The sequence below is a fragment of the Sus scrofa genome, chromosome 11 (genome assembly GCF_000003025.6).
Source record: "Sus scrofa isolate TJ Tabasco breed Duroc chromosome 11, Sscrofa11.1, whole genome shotgun sequence".
Lineage (NCBI taxonomy): Eukaryota > Metazoa > Chordata > Mammalia > Artiodactyla > Suidae > Sus > Sus scrofa.
Window position 1 is genome coordinate 65228197 of NC_010453.5, and position 17443 is coordinate 65245639.

Below are 17443 nucleotides of genomic sequence, written 5' to 3' on the forward strand. Positions count from 1 at the left end.
TTTTTTTATATTTGTATATACATACATAGAGACTTTATTTTTCTTTTTTTTTTTTTATTTTCCCACTGTACAGCAAGGGGGTCAGGTTATCCTTAGATGTATACATTGCAGTTAAGATTGATGAATTTTTAAAATCACTTAACAATGAAGACTCTTGTTATTTTTATTATTATCTATGGCACACGGTCTATCATCTCATTACTCATTTTTAATATCCATCCTTAGAACTTCTTTAGTACTGCTTTTTCCTTAAGATGAGACTTACAGGCAGCATTCTGGTGATAATTCATGGTGTAGTATTAGTTATTTACAAAAATCTTTTGCCATTATGTTCAGCATTTTGGTGGCTGCTTTGGTCATAGTACCTCATTTGTATGATATCTTCACTAACTACTTGTGGACACGGAAATCATCTGCTTTTTTTTTTTTTTTTTTTTCTCACCAACACCTCCTTCTTTTTCCAAAGAGGAGTCTCATGATCCTGTTCTTGTTAGAAGGATGATTAACATTTGTATAATACTTCATAATTTACAATTTTTACCCACTTCATGAAACCTCAAAACAAACCTTTGAGGCCATCAGTATTATACCCACTTTACAGATGAAGATAACTTAGATAATAACTGCGGTGTGGAATTACATTTGTTGCATCTGAGTCCTCCACTCTCCCATTATATTATATTGCTTTCCACCACAATTACAAGTGGATTCAGTTGTTTGTTTTTCCTCTCTCCACACCATCTCTTTTGCATTAGTTCCCCGTGGAATAAAAGCTTAGAAAGTTTTTACCCTCTTTAGTGTATTTCTAGGAAATCACGAATTCACAATGCTATTTATCATTCATGAATTCTAAAGCGTGCATTAGCACCAAGGTAGCAAATGCATACTCACTGGCAAAGTAGTAAGTTTGCACTTGACAATGCTTGACATAAAGGTATTACTGTTTCACCCCACGTGCGTTGTGTTGGGGAAGCCAGAGGAAGTGGCTGTGAACAAATTTAATGCCAAACTGAGTAACTTGAACTTTATCTTGTTCAAGTTCATGTCTGTCTTGCTGAGTTTTGTCCGATGAGCACAAGATACAAGATCCGTCCTAACAGGTCTTTTTTCCCTTATAGGTGGCGATGGCTGCACTCTCAAGAGCCCTTTGCTCTCTTGGCCGCTGTGTCTCCCTGGTTTCTTCTGCAGAGAATTTTCCAGAATTGCTCTCTTTTCTGGATATGCTGGTTCATTGGACAATCGGAGCATGGTCCCCAGCTTCCATGCCATTCCCACTTACCTGCCTTAGGTCCCTAATGTACCTGGTGGTCCCCCAAATGCTCCTGGCTACATCAGCTCACCCTAACTGTGCTGAGCCCCAGCTTCTGACCGTTTCTCGAGCACTCTTCAGTGAGGTCTGTATTTGTTCCGAGACGCTCAGCTGGAGGAAGCACGTTCTGACTCTTCGTGTTCCTCGGTCGATCGACTTAAGACTTCCTGGGACCAGTTTTGGCTCCTCATTCCGGACGCAGCGGCTTCACCTTCCTGTCCAAACCGCACGCCAGAAAACTTCGGATTGCTGACATCCTCCTTCTCGCTAACCTAGCGCGCGGGGACCGACCCAAAAAGGTTTTCGCGGCCTGCGCATGCGGACTGGCGGGGCCACACAGCACCCCCGTGGCCGCCTCCCTCTGGCCGGCCTCGGCGGTTTGGGGCTCCTGACAGCTCCACACAGCTCCGCCACCGGCGGACGCAGCCTCGTCTCGTGCTTCCACGTTATCCTATCAGAGACGGGGCGGGGCGGCGACCTCCCCAGCCTATCAGCGCGAACCACGACCCAGTCGAGCCCAGTAGGAGAGCGGCCGGGAAGAAGGCGATTGGGCGGCGGCGGTGCTCGGGGCGTAGCGCCGCCCGGGCCCCGCCCACCGCTGCCTTCCTCCACTGGGCGCCAGCCGCCTTAGGCCCGAGCGAGAGCCGACGGCGGGCGGGTGCAGCTACAGCCGGAGTGCCGGCGGGGGCTCGTGGGCCCCGCACCTTTACACTTCCTCACCGCCCGCGTCCTCGGACATGGTGGCCCCCGGCTCTGTGACCAGCCGGCTGGGCTCGGTATTCCCCTTCTTGTTGGTCCTGGTGGACCTGCAGTACGAAGGTGAGTCGTGTCCTGCCCCGGCCGGAGGAGCGCACTCCCGGGCCAGGCCTCCCGGCGCTTCTCCGCCTGCGTCCGGGCGCGAGTCTCAGGGCGGCCCGGGACGTGGAGCGGGAGCCGGGCACTCCGCGGCCCGACCTGGGCCTGAGCCCGCCCCTGGGCCGGGGCCGGCGCCCGGTTCCGGGTTTGTCTGGGGAAGAGGTGCGGGCACCAGCGGGCCTCGGGGCTGGGACAGCGGGTTTGGAGCGAGGACCGGGGGCCGAAGGGGTCGGGAAGCGGGGTACCGGGCAGTCACTTCTGGAGCGTCCTGGGACGCGGAGACCTGAGCAGCCATCGGGTCCCGGTCTCGCTGGGCGCCTGGGGACTCTTGGTCAGTGGTGCTGGGAGGAGGCGGTAAAGGTGGCCGAAAGGGAGGCTTCTTTCACTTTGGAGTTCCGGGCGGGGTGGGGTGGGGAGAGTGTCCGGCCGAGCAAAGTGAGGAGGACAGTTTAACTTGTAAAAAGTGAGTAACCATCACACCACTCTGCTCTGTGTTGTGTATAGAAGTTGTTAGTTGGGTGCGTTAAGGAGCCGGTGCTGGAATTCAGGCTCCCGGCGGGCAAGGCACTAAGTTTGTGGTTTTCAGTTCCCAGCCTGCTGTCATTCAACTTCCCTTTAACGAGTTCTCTGGAAAAACGTCCTCTTAAAAAGATGCCAACGCTTACGTTTCACTTCAGTCCTACAGTTTGGAATGTTGGCTGCTCTAACAGAATAGCAAAAATAAGAGAGCTGCCCCGTCTTGGTTGTCATTGGCAGGAGTAAGAATTAAAGCTCCACGAGCCTATTGAACTGATGCTTGTGGCTTGGTTACTCTGCGAAATATTTGAGTATAATGACATATCATGTGCGCTGATCTATTTTCATCCCCATGTATAGGCTAGTAGTCAAGGGGGTCGGGTTCAACCTTTTACTATTGGGCTTAATATTAGAGGGAGTGAAGAGCTGAAGTTGGGCATTGTTCCTGGTAAAACCCCACAGTTATCAACTTAAAAAAATAACCCTCTCCAATTTTTAGGTTTCATTCATGGCAGTGTTGGGGTTTTTTGTTTTTGTTTTTTTTGGTGAGGGGGCTTCCCCTGGGGACCCCAAATCGGAATATGTAGCCTGACAACCCTGAGAGAAAGAATTTGACAGGCTGCCCCAGGAAATCTGTGGAATTGGAATTTTAATGCCTGAACCACTTTAATATAGGTCACATATTCCAGTTCTCTTGAGTTTTCCAAAGTTCACACCTCCCACCTGGTCAAGTGTAGCTTAATGTTCAGTTACCATTAATTAATTTTGGTCATTTAAGAGAAAGTTGCTCTGAGTTCTAGTTAACGTCAATTACTTTTTAAGTTACCAAGGTGCACACTTTTGTATGATCTGCTTTTTCCACAAGCTTGTGGGCCACCTTTTTAGAATTTCTGTTCTGTGTGATTCTGTAGGTCATTTCTTCCCCATGGTATTTTTCAGAAGAAAAACTTCAGCAGAGAGCTTTTCTCTACAGGAAGCATTGGTTACATTTCTTAGGGGGCCAGAGTGCTATCTTCTTTAGGGTGTTGTCTATGTGAAGTAGCAGGGGGTTGGGACAGGTAGTAGGGAAGAAAGAAGAAAGATCTTAAATTTGTCGAAGGGCTGCTGTGTACCAGGTGCTCTGCTAGGCTCTTTGCTCTAAGCTGTCTCTTATACATGGAGGAATGTGATGCTATTTCTATTTTACAAAGAAAGAACGGAGGCTCCAGGAGTTTAATTAAATTGGATAAGTTCACAAAGCTATTAATTCTAAGAGCTGCAAGTTGAACTCAGGTTATTTGACTCTGAAGTTCATCTTGTGTGTGAGCTGGAGACAGAAGTGCTTTGCGGCATCCTGTGGGCGCAGTCATTTGTAAGTGGTGGCAGCTGAGAAAAATCAGCATTTTTTCGTTGGTTTGCCACCAGCAGTAAAGAACAGGAAGGTGATTTCCTGACATGTTTAACACAGTGGTTCTTAGGCTTGAGTGTGCATCAGAATCTCACCTGGAGGGCTGGCTTATTTATTTATTTATTTATTGAGGCTATGCCCCTTTGGAAGTTCCTGAGCCTGGGTTGAACCTGAGCCACAGCAGTGATAGTGCCGAACCCTTAACTGCCAGGCCACCAGGGAACTCCTGGAGAGCTTTTTAAAAAGCAGTGCAGGGCCTCACACCCCCAATTTTTGATTCAGTATGCCTAGGTGGCACCTGAAATTTTGCATTTCTAAAAAGAAAGCACTAGTGAGAATCACTGTTATAATAGATTACATAGAGGAGTTAAATTAGGTATCTGTTATATTTGTTGATGGGGATATAAAGATAAGAAAGAACCTCTGACTTTCCTTAGCAAAGTGTTGGTAGCTCCAGTTTTACCAAAGAAGTTCTGTGTCTAGGTTCTCTACCCTCAAATCCTTTTGGAGGCATTCTGAACTGCATGATTCCACTGTTAGGTCCAAGGCTTGGAGAGAGAGTGGTTGTGAGAAGATGAATGTGAAACAGAGTTGCGTGCGGTAGATAGAGCCAGTCACTAGTAATTGGCTTAGTAATTAGCCTAGTTTTTTTCTGATTTGAAAATACTTTTTTTTTTTTTTTTCTGGGCTTTTCTGTTAATTGTAAGTCAGAGAAAGAAGCTATGTAATAGGCTCATGAATTCAAAGGTTCGATCTTTTAGCACCCCTTTTCAAAAAGGCCTTTGAATAGAGGGAAATCTAAAGTACAAGTTTAGGAATAGAATTTTTGGAGCAGAAAGAAAACTTTAGTAGTATCTACTTTAGTATTCTCATGTTACAGATAAGGAAGCAATTTTAATTCTCTGCTAATGGTTTGTTCTGTTTGGTGACTTAAGTAGGAACACAACCTGGGAACCAAACCTCCTTTTATCTCTTTTTCTTCCTTAACATTCTTTTTGGACTCAGTTTGTATTTATTTCACTGAACTGAAAAAGAAACGTTGAGGAGTTCCTGTCGTGGCTCAGTGGTAACGAACCCGACTAGTATCCATGAGGACATGGGTTCAATCCCTGGCCTCGCCCAGTGGATCGTTGCCATGAGCTGTGGTGTAGGTAGCAGACTCAGCTTGGATCTGGCGTTGCTGTGGCTGGGGTGTAGTCCGGCAGTTGCAGCTCCAAATTTGACCCCTAGCCTTGGGAACTTCTATATGCCGCACATGTGGCCCTACAAAGACAAAAATAAATAAAGAAGAAGAGTTGAAAAATCTTATGAGTAGCAAAGATGGCGATACTTTTTATATGAACCTAATTTACTGAAAGTATGTTTTGTGTTCTCTAGGATAATCTTGACCTTATTTAAATGTGGGAAGAATAAAGTAGCAAAAATGAATGACTTTAGTAATTTATATACTGTAGTCCCCCCCTCACCTGCGGTTTCACTTTTTTTTCAGTTTCAGTTACTTGTGGTCAACCATGGTCGAAAAATATTAAGTGGGAAATTCCAGAAATGAACAACTCATGGGTGTTAGATTGATTGCGAAGCTTTCTGAGTAGCGTGATGCAATCTCGGCACTGTTTTGCTCAGTCATGAACCATCCTTTTGTCCCGTGTATCCCATCTGCTAGTCACCTAGTAGTCATCTAGATTATTAGTGGTATCGCAGGTCTTGTGTTCAGGTAACCCTTATTTTACTTAATAATGGCCCTGAAGTGCAAGCCTTGTGATGCTGACAATTGGAAGTCGGGATATGCCAGAGAGAAGCGGTAAAGTGCTTCCTTAAAGTGAAAAAGTGAAAGTTTTTGATTTAGTAAGGAAAAAACCATTGTATGCTGGGGTTTCTAAGATCTGCGGTAAGAGTGATCTTCTATCTGCGCAATTGTAAAAAAGGAAAAAGAAATTTGTGTTAGTTTGGCTGTTGCGCCTGAGACTGCAAAGGTTGTGACCACAGTGTGTGATAAAGTGCTAGTTAAGATGGAAAAGGCATTGTATTTGTACAATAAGACATTTTGAGAAGAGAGTGACCATATTCACATCTTTTATTACAGTATATTGTTATAATTGTTACATTTTATTAGTATTGTTGTAGATCTCTTACTGTGCCTAATTTAAAATCAAACTTTATCATAGGTGTGTATGTATAGGAAAAGCATAGTGTATAGATAGGGTTCAGTACTATCAGTGGTATCCACCGGGGGTCTTGAAATGTATTCGCTGGGGATAAGCTGGGGACTCTTGTAGACTAAGTATTCTAATGGATGGACAGACAGCTTCTAGAATTATATGAAATTCACTTAATGATATAGGTTATGGTTAGCAGCAGTGCCCACGTCCCAAGTTCACTTGACTAGTTGGCATTTGCTGCGTGAGTGCCCAGAAATGCAGTAGTTTAGATGCTGTGGGACAGGGATAGTTGTTCAGAAAAGGAAATGCCCTGTAGTTATTAGGCTTTACCCTCCCATGTGAAGTTAATTAATTGCAGGTAAGTTTAAGTTTAATTTCTATAGCCATAGTGTTCCTTTGATTATTGTCCACCGTTTGTTAATCTTTGATTATGTGGAAATATTGTGTGAACCTGGTCACCTGCTCTTAATGAAAACATCACTTCAACCATAAGTTGATTTTTCTTCTACGATCTTTGGAATGCTGCTTTTCTTTAAAAGTAAAACTTAAAAATTTGGAGTTCCGGTTGTGGAGCAGTGGTTAACGAATCCGACTAGGAACCATGAGGTTGCAGGTTTGATCCCTGGCCTCGATCAGTGGGTTAAGGATCCGGCATTGCCGTGAGCTGTGGTGTAGGTCGCAGACGTGGCTCGGATCCCGAGTTGCTGTGGCTTTGACGTAGGCCAGTGGCTACAGCTCCGATTAGACCCCTAGCCTGGGAACCTCCATGTGCCGCCAGAGCAGCCCTAGAAAAGGCAAAAAGACAAAAATAAATAAATAAAATAAAGGTAAAACTTAAAGATCTTTTGGGTTTGTATTATGGAGTTCTGGAACATGGGAAGACTCAGCAGAGGCGTCACTGTAGTGCTCTTTGGTGAGGTAGTGTAGTATAGAGATCTTGGGTTTTGTTCATGCTTTGAGTTTACAAACCACTTGGGGATATAAAACATGCTTTGTGACACATCTGTGTCCCCTGCCCTCCTTTCTCAGTTTAGATTTAGTGGTCCATCTGGTAGTCCCGCCATTGCAGACACCGTTTGGTTTTCTCGCCCCTGTGCTCTTTTGTTTCACTCATTTGGCAAAACTTGAACTAATCAAATCCAGCTTGGGCAGCTTGTTTGTCGATCTCAGAGCTGAATGTGGATGGAAAAAAAATGAAGATAATCTTGGTGACTAGTCTCCTTTTAAGCATATGATCTCTGTTTCAAATGCACACACAATACTGCTAACATTCCTACAATTCCCTAGTATGTCTGTTGTTGAAAAGCAGTGTCTCACACCTTTTCCTCTTTCCTTGAATCTCCCATTTCATCCCTCCTTTCCTTTCGTCCATTGCCTCATTATTTTAGATCTTGTCTGTTGAGAAAAGGAAAGCCGTCACAGGTCAGTTTTCTCTTCTTTCTAGCACTAAATTTGCTAGCCTACCCGCTTATACTCACTCTGCTACTTTTCTTATACTGGTGAATAAAGCACCTCTATTCCTGGCAGATCCAGTTCCTGTACTTATGCCCTGAATTCCATTTCTCGCCATCTGAAAATATTGGGTCTACAGTTACCGTGTTTCTCCTGTATCATCACTTTGTTCCTCTGCTGGTTGTTGACATCAGTACCCAACATGCTGTAGAGTTTCCATCTTATTCTCTTCTTTGATGTAATGTGTTACTTCAGCTACTGAACAGTATCATTGTTTCTCTTGACAGCAGAACTTGGAGTTGTTGGTAGTCTCTCTCTGTCCTCTTGCTCTGTTCTCTTCTCAACACAGTACCCCACCAATATTGCAAAGCCTTCTTTATCTGACTCCTGCTTACCTGTCTCTTTTTATCTTAATCTTCTCCATCACTAGGTTCCCACCACATCAACTTTATTTCCAAAGGCCAAGCTCATTTTCTGAGTGTCTTTATTCTTGCTGTTCCTACCTTCTGGAAAGCTGTTCTCTGATAACTTCAAATGAGCATTCATATTGCAGCCCTAAAATACTATGTAAAAAGAAACACTCTCTAGGTGAGTTAATACTCTTCTTTTACCTTTTTTGTATTTTCTTCATAAAACTTAACATTGTCTTGAATTTCCTCATTTGTATTTCTGGTCAGTCTATTCCTCTAGCATATAAGCTTTATGGAAAGCGTCCTTGTCTGCACCTAAAACACGTTGACCTAAAGTACATGTGCAATAAATGTTTTCAGAATGGATAAGTAAGGTTGACTGTTTGAACTTTTTTTTTTTGTATGGACTGTTTTATTTATTTATTTATCTATTTATTTATATTTTCGACCTTAAGTTATGCTCTAATTATTTTTTAAAAAAATTTACTGGAATATAGTTGATTTACAAAGTTGTCTTAATTTTAGACATTCGGAAAAGTAAATCATATAGATATATATGTAAAATCTCCTTTTCAGATTGTTTTCCACGTAGAGTATTACACAGTACTGAGTGAATTTCCCTGTGCTATACAGTAGGTCCTTGTTCCCCATCCATTTTATACATACTAGAGTATATATCAATCCCAGCCCTCTAATTTATCCCCCTCCCACCCCACATTTCCCCTTTGGTTAACTTAGGCTTGGTTTTGGAATTTTTGAGTCTGTTTCTATTTTGTAAGTTCTGTTGTGTCATTTTTATTAGAGTCCACGTATTAGTGGTCTCATATAATAATTTGTTTTTGTCTGACTTCACTTAGTGTGATAATTTCTAGATCCAACCATGTTATTGCAAATGGCATTATTTTGTGCTTTTTTATTTTTTAATTTTTAAATTTTATTTATTTATTTGCTTTTTAGGGCCACAACTGCAGCACATGGGAGTTCCCAGGCTAGGGGTCAAATTGGAACTGCAGCTTCCAGCCTTCACCACAGCCACAGCAATAGAGGATCCAAGCTGCATCTGTGACCTGTACCACAGCTCAGGGCAACACCAGATCCTTAACCCATTGAGCAAGGCCAGAGATTGAACCTGCCACCTCATGGATACTAGTCTGGTTCATTGTCACTGCACCACCATGGGAATCCCTATTTCATGCTTTTTTATGGCTGGGTAACATTCCATTGTATATATGTACCACATCTTCTTTATCCAGTCCTCTGTTGATGGACATTTAGGCTGCTTCCTTGTCCTGACTATTGTAAATAGTGCTTCACTAAACATTGGGGTGCATGTATCATTTCCAATTATGGTTTTCTCTGGATATATGTCCAGGAGTGGGATTGCTAGATCATATGGTAGTTCTATATTTAGTTTTTTAAAGAACCTCCATACTGTTTTTCTACAGTGGTTTAACCAGCAGTGTAGGAGGCTTCCCTTTTCCTCACACCCCCTCCGGCACTTATTGTTTGTAGACTTTTTGATGATGGCCATTCTGATTGGTGTGAGGTGATTTTGATTTACATTTCTCTAATAGTTAGTGATGTTGTGTGTCTTTTCATGTGCTTTTTGTCAGTCTGTTTTCTTTTGAGAAATGTCTGTTTAGGTCTTCTGCCTGTTTTTCGGTTGGGTTGTTTGTTTTTCTGGTATAAAGCTGTATGAGATGTTTGTATATATTAGAGATTAATCCCTTGTCAGTCACTTTGTTTGCAAAGATTTTTTCCCATTTTGTAGGTTGTCTTTTTGTCTCATTAATGTTTTCCTTTGCTGTGCAAAAACTTTTAAGCTTAATTGGGCCCCATTTGTTTATTTTTGTTTTTTTTTATTCTAGGAGGTGGATCAGAAAAGATATTGCTGCAGTCTGTGTCAGAGTGTTCTGCCTATATTTTTATCTAAGAATTTTATAATGTATGGCCTTACATTTAGGTCTTTAATCCATTTTGATTTTATTTTTGCATAAGGTGTTGGAAAGTGTTCTAATTTCATTCTTTTACATGTAGCTGTCCAGTTTTCCCAGCACCACTTATTGAAGAGACTGTCTTCTCTCCTTTATCTTAGATTAATTGACCATATGTGTGTGGGTTTATTTCTGGGCCTCTGTACTTTTCTGCTGATCTATATGTCTGTTTTTTATACCAGTACCATACTGTTTTGATGACCGGAACTTTGTGCTGTAGTCTGAAGCCAACAAGCCAGATTCCTCCAGTTCCATTTTTCTTTCTCTAGATTGCTTTGGCTGTTTGGGGTCTTTTGTGTTACCATAAAATGTAAATTTTTTTGGTCTAGTTCTGTGAAAAATGCTATTGGTAATATAACAGGGATTGCACTGAATCTGTCAATTGCCTGGGGTATGATAGTCATTTTGATATTGATTCTTCCAGTCCAAGAATATGATATATCATCCACCTGTTTGTGTCATCTTTGATATCTCTCAACAGTGTCCTATAGTTCTCAAGAGTGCTGGTCTTGTGCCTCCTTAGGTAGGTTTATTCCTAGGTATTTTATTCTTTTTGATGCCATGGTAAATGTTTCCTTACTTTCTTTTTCTGATCTTTCATTTTTAGTGTATAGGAATGCAAAGATTTCTGTATATTAATTTTATATCCTGTGACTTTACCAAATTCATTGATGAGCTCTAGTAGTTTTCTGGTAGCTTCTTTAGGGTTTTGTATGTATAGTATCATGTCATCTGCAAACAGTGACAATTTTACTTCTTCTTTTCCGACTTGGATTCCTCTTATTTCTTTTTCTTCTCTGATTGCCATTGTTAGCTCCTCCAAAACTATGTTGAACAAAAGTGGTGAGAGTGGACATTCTTGTCTTGTTCCCTATCTCAGTGGAATTGCTTTCACCTTTTCACCATTGAGAGTAATGTTAGCTTGTGGGTTTGTCATATATGGCCTTTATTAGGTTGAGGTAGGTCCCCTCTTTGCCCACTTTCTGTAGAGTTCTTATCAAAAATGGGTGTTGGATTTTGTCAAAAGCTTTTTCAGCATCTATTGAGATGACCATGTGGTTTTTATTCTTTAATTTGTTGATGTGGTTTATAACACTGATTGATTTGCATAATTTGAAAAATCCTTGTATCCCTTAGACAAATCCCCCTTGATCATGGTGTATAATCCTTTTAATGTATTGTTGAATTCAGTTTGCTAATATTTTGTTGAGGATTTTTGCATCTGTGTTCATCAATGATGATGATCTGTAGTATTCATTTTTTTTGTGGTGTCTTTGTCTGGTTTTGGTATCAGGGTGTTGGTAGCCTCATAGAATGTGCTTGAGAGTGTACGGACCATTTTAAACTTAGTTCCAAGTTGAAATTCCTTGAGCAGGGAATCCCATCACACCATTGATGTCTTCACAGTTAATTGAAATAGAGACTAATGTCCACTGAAATTGAGCACATCTGTTAACATTTTATTTTCCTGGTTTACCCAGGAAGATTTTGGTGCAGACATTGTCCAGATGTACCTGCTACATGACTACTCAGCCTTTTCTTTCAGTTTGACTGTGTATACTTTTTAGGTTAGAGTGATTGGAGAGAGATTCTTATGAGGTCTACGGTTTCCAGCTCAGTATATTTTTATTGAAACTCTTTTGTCATTGGTCCTCACTTGACTGTAGAATTGCTAAGATAATGAACTTCCTCTGTCTTGCCGTGGCCAGATTCCACTGTTTTCTGTGTTTTTGCATGCAACTTTTTCCAGACTCTGCCCCATCTGGCTTTGATCTTGGATTTAGATAGGACTTTTTATAGATAGTACTTTTTTTCCCCCCTTTTTCTTTTTTAGAATAATCTCCTTTCCTCCTCCCTGGCATTCTAGGTGTTGCAGTCTCAACAACCACTTCCAGGCTTACTTCCATTCTGCCACCTGGCCTTAGTTTGAGCCTTAGCATCTCTGACCTTTAGTTCTTGCCTTTTTTCAGTCTGGTTGGTTTTTCCAGTCTTGTTTGTGATTCTCAGCACATCATACTTTTAACCGTTCAACTTTATATTTATTAAAATTCTTTTTTTTCCCTCTAAAATGTGACAGATTCTAATACTAACTTCAGTGAAAGACCTTGCTACTCCATTTTTTTTCTGCCCTTCCTGTGTATTTTGCTAACCTTTGATTAATGCTTGTTTATGGAGAAACCTATTTTCTAATGCTGCTCAGGAGATGGCATGATGTTTGGTTGCCTGATCTCTTAGAAAATAGGAGATGATTCTCCTTGTCACTATCTCCCAGGATGTAGTAAAGGAATAAAAATTATATGGTTCAAAAAACACAGTTGAGATTGCAAAAACAGCCGTATTTACAGTTTTTAAAAACATTAATATCTTTGAGTCTTTGGTAATATCAGTTTGATTTTATTTATAAGTGTAATTACGTCTCTTAGATTCTGTTAGTCTGATGAATTATTATACATTTAAGTAAGAAGGTATCTAGTTATATTCATGCAGTAAATATTGAGTACCTACTTTGTGCAAGATACTAAACCAGGTGATATAAAGAAGAAACAGTTGAGTCTCTCAAACTTGCTTTTGATCAGCTTTGGGACTTTGTGGGTTGAGAGAGGCAGGCACACTGTGAAGGTCAGCTTCCCAAGACTGTGGTGTTGCAAGGTGAAGTTGTGTGCTTCTGAGTCTGGGGTTGCACCGTCTAGTAGGAGCATAGAAGGGACTTTTCCCACCTTCTCACTGAAGTCGTTAGGGAAAGTTTCACAACGGAACAAGCATTGGAGGGCAGGATCCTGCTGGAGGAGTGGAAATTTTCCAGGTAGGCAAGTGGGAAAGGCCTTTTCATGGAATAACACGTTTAAGGGGGGCAGTGTGAGAACTCATATATTCAGGGACGTTCAGCCAGTTCATTATGTCATAGGAATATAAAGTAAGAGGTGGAGGAGTGAGAAGTAGGCAGGCTGGACCCATATCCTGAGACCCGATCACAAAGGGTCTTGTTTACCTTTTGATGTGAAGGGACTTAGACTGAATCTAGCCGGCAATGTGGAAATACTGTTGAATTTTTATTGGGAGTGCCCTTTGGGAGGATTGCTTTGGCAGCAGCCTGGGGACTAGACTGGCAGGAAGGTGAGGGCAGAGCCCAGTTAGGAGGTTCACTGTCTCAGGGAGAAAGAGCACTTCACCATCACCGCTTACACTGCTAAGTTCTCTTATGGAAAAGGGACCGAGGTGCATCAGAAGACTGACTAATCACTAATTCTTCCTGGCTGATTGGAGGGGGCCACAGAAATTTTGTAGATGAAGTGGTATTTACGTATCACATTACTAAATGGAAATTATATTGGATAAAATTTTAACATAATAAAGATCTGAGTTTTATTTAAAAGGGACAGAGAATTGCTGGACACCTCTTTTAATCCTCGAAGGTAAGAGATGTTTAGTTTGAAAAGGAATTCAACCTTCAGAGGGGCAGGATGTGTGACTTTCTGGGGGGATACCCCATTATTTTATTTGAAGGGATATTACAAATTAAAGAACATAGATGGATGTTTTGGTACAACTTACAGAAAAGGTATAGGTAACGCCAACGTGTACACATTGCCTTGGTGACCAGGAAAGTGACCGTGTGGCTGTTGGAAGCTAGTCCAAGGCTTAGCTCAATTGTACAGATGCCCCTGTGTTTGTTTGTAAGAGAGGTACTCTACCTCATTAGATTCTTGAGGTCCCATCTTGTGCAAGTTGGTGACACCCAGTTCTTTGGATTTTATCTGCTCATTCAGTGCATATCATTTTTTCAGTGGCTGGTGTGTGCAGTTCTAGTGGGGACTGATTCGTCCTGTTTGCCGAGTGTAGCACGTATTCTGCTGCATTCTAGACAGCCTGAGGAATTTGGGATTTAGCTATGCTGTTGGTTCTGCAGCTTCATCAGTTCCTCAGAATACTTCCTTTCGTGACACTGCTGAAGAAAATAGTAGGCAATGTCCTTCACAGCCACACCATTGGAGGTCAGAGCAGCAAGACACGGCCAGGTGGATGTAGGCGGCATAGAGCTCCAGGTGGATCTGGTGGGTGATGGCAGCTGCCAAGCCCTGGTAGTTGTTCTGGCACACCTGCAAGGTGGACTGGCTCATGGCAGGTGGCTGCAGAGGGTCCTCCAGGTTGCTGTGGGGAGGCGTTGGAGCGCTGATTGGGACCCAACCTTGTGAAGGTAGGAAACCGCTCTACTCCCAGTAAGAAATGTCTAGGTGAAGAATGTCTAGCCGGAGGCATCTGACAAAACATTGCAAGGAAGTTTGCCAAAGCATTCTTGGCTCTCACTAGACTTCAGCCTGGAAGGTTGGAAAGGATTGTGGCTAAAATGTTACATTCAGTGGTGCCTTGGGTGAGTGAGGCATACAAGGTTTAGTAACTGTGGGAGGGTTAGCCTGGTTTGTATGGGAAACGGTTCATGAGCTGTGCTGAAGAGAAAGGTAGGCTTTGGAACTGAATCTTGTTCTGACTGTTACTGTGAATCTCCAGGCAGGTTGGTAACTTCTTTGAGCTTTAGTTTCCTCAGTTATAAAAGTATGAAAGATGTTCACTTTCCAGCTTTGTTGTAAAAATGAAGTGAACTGAATATACTGAAAGTATCCAGCACATAGTAGCTTCTTCGTTTCCTTCACTGTTACATCTTTCCTGTTAAACATTTTCATGACTGGACAAGGACAGCACTGTGACTAATGGTTTATCTTTTTTTTTTTTTAATTACTCAATGAATTTATTACATTTATAGTTGTACAATGATCATCACAATCCAGTTTCACAGAATTTCCGTCCCACAACCCCAGCGCATCCCCCACTCCCGAACTGTCTCCTTTGGAAACCATAAGTCTTTCAGAGTCTACGAGTCAGTGTCTGCTCTGCAAAGAAGTTCATTCTGTCCTTTTTTTTTTTTTTTTTTTTTGATTCCACATGTCAGTGAAAGCATTTGATGTTGGTGTGGCTGACTTCACTTAGCATGATAATTTCTAGGCCCATCATGTTGCTAAAAATGCCGTTATTTCTTTCCTTTTAATGGCTAAGTAATATTCCATTGTGTATATGTACCACATCTTCTTGATCCACTCCTCTGTCGATGGACATTTAGGTTGTTTCCATGTCTTGGCTATTGCAAATAGTGCTGCATTGAACATCGGAGTACATGTGTCTTTTCGAGTCATGGCTTTCTCTGCATAGATGCCCAGGAGTGGGATTGCTGGATCAAATGGTAGTTCTATTTTTAGTTTTCTGAGGAATCTCCATACTGTTTTCCACAGTGGTTGCACCAGTTTACACTCCCACCAACAGTGTACTAGGGTTCCTTTTTCTCCCCACCCTCTCCAGCACTTAATATTTGTAGTCTTTTTGATGATGGCCATTCTGGCTGGTGTAAGGTGGCACCTCATAGTGGTTTTGATTTGCATTTCTCTAATAATGAGTGATGCTGAACATCTTTTCATGTGTTTTTTGTCCATCTGTGTGTCTTCTTTGGAGAATTGTCTGTTTAGATCTTCTGCCCATTTTTTGATGGGGTTATTTGTGTTTTTGGTATTTATTGAGCGGTAGGAGGTGTTTGTTAAATGTTGGAGATTAATCCCTTGTCAGTTGATTCATTTGCAAAGATTTTTCCCATTCTGTGGGTTGTCTTTTCGTTTTGTTTAGGGTTTCCTTTGCTGTGCAGAAACTTTTAAGTTTAATTAGGTCCCATTTGTTTATTTTTGTTTTTACTGTCATTACTCTAAGAGGTGGATCTGAGAAAATGTTGCTGTCATTTATGCCAGAGAGTGTTTGGCCTATGTTTTCCTCTAAGAGTTTTAGAGTGTCTGGTCTCATATCTAGGTCTTTAATCCATTTTGAGTTTATTTTTGTGTATGGTGTAGGGAGTGTTCTAATTTCATTCTTTACATGTGGCTGTCCAGTTTTCCCACTAATGGTTTATCTTGTACTCAGATTTCTTCCACGAGCAGTCTGGAATCCTGTATTGAGTACATTGTTCTGATCTTCCCATTGAGAAAATGTAAATGGGAGCTGTTTGAAATCTTCCTGCTATTTTAAAGATTCCTAGTCCTCTCCCCCACATGTTGAGAACACCCATCAACTTGCCCTCGTAATTGTTTTTGTTTTTGCTTTTTAGGGCCGCAACTGTGGCCAGTGGAAGTTCCAGGCTAGGGGTCTAATCAGAGCTGTAGCCACTGGCCTGCGCCACAGTCACAGCCAACACAGGATCCGAGCCTCCTCTGCAACCTACACCACAGCTCACAACAGTGCCAGATCCTTAACTCACTGAGTGAAGCCAGGGATCGAACCTGTGTCCTCACGGATACTTGTTGGGTTTGTTACCCTGAGCCACGACGGGAACTCCTGTGCTTGTAATTAATTGTACATCATGGAATAGGGTGGCTCCTTTGACAGCCACAGACAGCATTTTCACCATTCTTATTTCTACTACATTCTCTAGTATCTTTTTTTTTTTTTTTTTTTTTTTTGGTCTTTTTGCCATTTCTTGGGCCTCTCCCTCAGCATATGGAGGTTCCCAGGCTAGGGGTCTAATTGGAGCTGTAGCTGCTGGCCTACACCAGAGCCACAGCAATGTGGCATCTGAGCCGAGTCTGCAACCCACACCACAGCTCACGGCAACACCGGATCCTTAACCCACTGAGCAAGGGCAGGGATCAAACCCACAACCTCATGGTTCCTAGTCGGATTCGTTAACCACTGTGCCATGACCGAACTCCACTAGTATCATTTTAACATGGTTTCTGTATACATGTTTCTGCATGAGTGATGCACAATCTTTTATGTTTTTTCTAGGAGCTGTAAATGTTTACGGGTGCAGAGTTTATATTATAACTTACCTTTAAAAAGACCAAAATGAACTATCTTTAATTGTTTTAATTTCCTTACTCTGTTCCTAAAAAGATTTAAAGTAAAACCATATTGTGGAAAATTTCATGCATTTACAAAGGTGGGGAATGGTATTATGAATCCCTATATATCCGTCTCCCAAATTTAACAGTTACTAACCCATGACCAATCTTATATCATTTATACCTGTGGATTATTTTGAAACATTTTACACAGTTTACATGCCCTCACTTCACTAATACACATTTTAGTATTTGTAAAAGCTAAGGACTGCTTTAAATTTGAGAGTCTATATCATCTGTATTCACTACGGTATCTGATTATAATGCTGTAACTTTGAACTGTAGTTTAACAAAAACGTTTGAAGCAAGATTATTTTGTTTTTCTTTCCTGACTTAATTGACTGCTTGATTATAAAATATGATATGTCTGTAATGTTTACCAGTCTCCAAGAGTTTTCAATTGCAAGTGATTATTTAATCAGTAACATC

At 41.7% G+C, this 17443-nt stretch overlaps 1 protein-coding gene across 1 annotated transcript in view; it reads left to right on the forward strand.

The window, feature by feature from the left end:
* Nucleotides 1949-17443, forward strand: part of DNAJC3 (DnaJ heat shock protein family (Hsp40) member C3) — a 68940-nt gene continuing 53445 nt past the window's right edge. Inside the window, 1 exon segment of the mRNA NM_001190184.1 lies at nucleotides 1949-2128. Within this exon segment, the coding sequence (NP_001177113.1) occupies nucleotides 2047-2128 (82 nt within the window). The 5' untranslated portion in view covers nucleotides 1949-2046.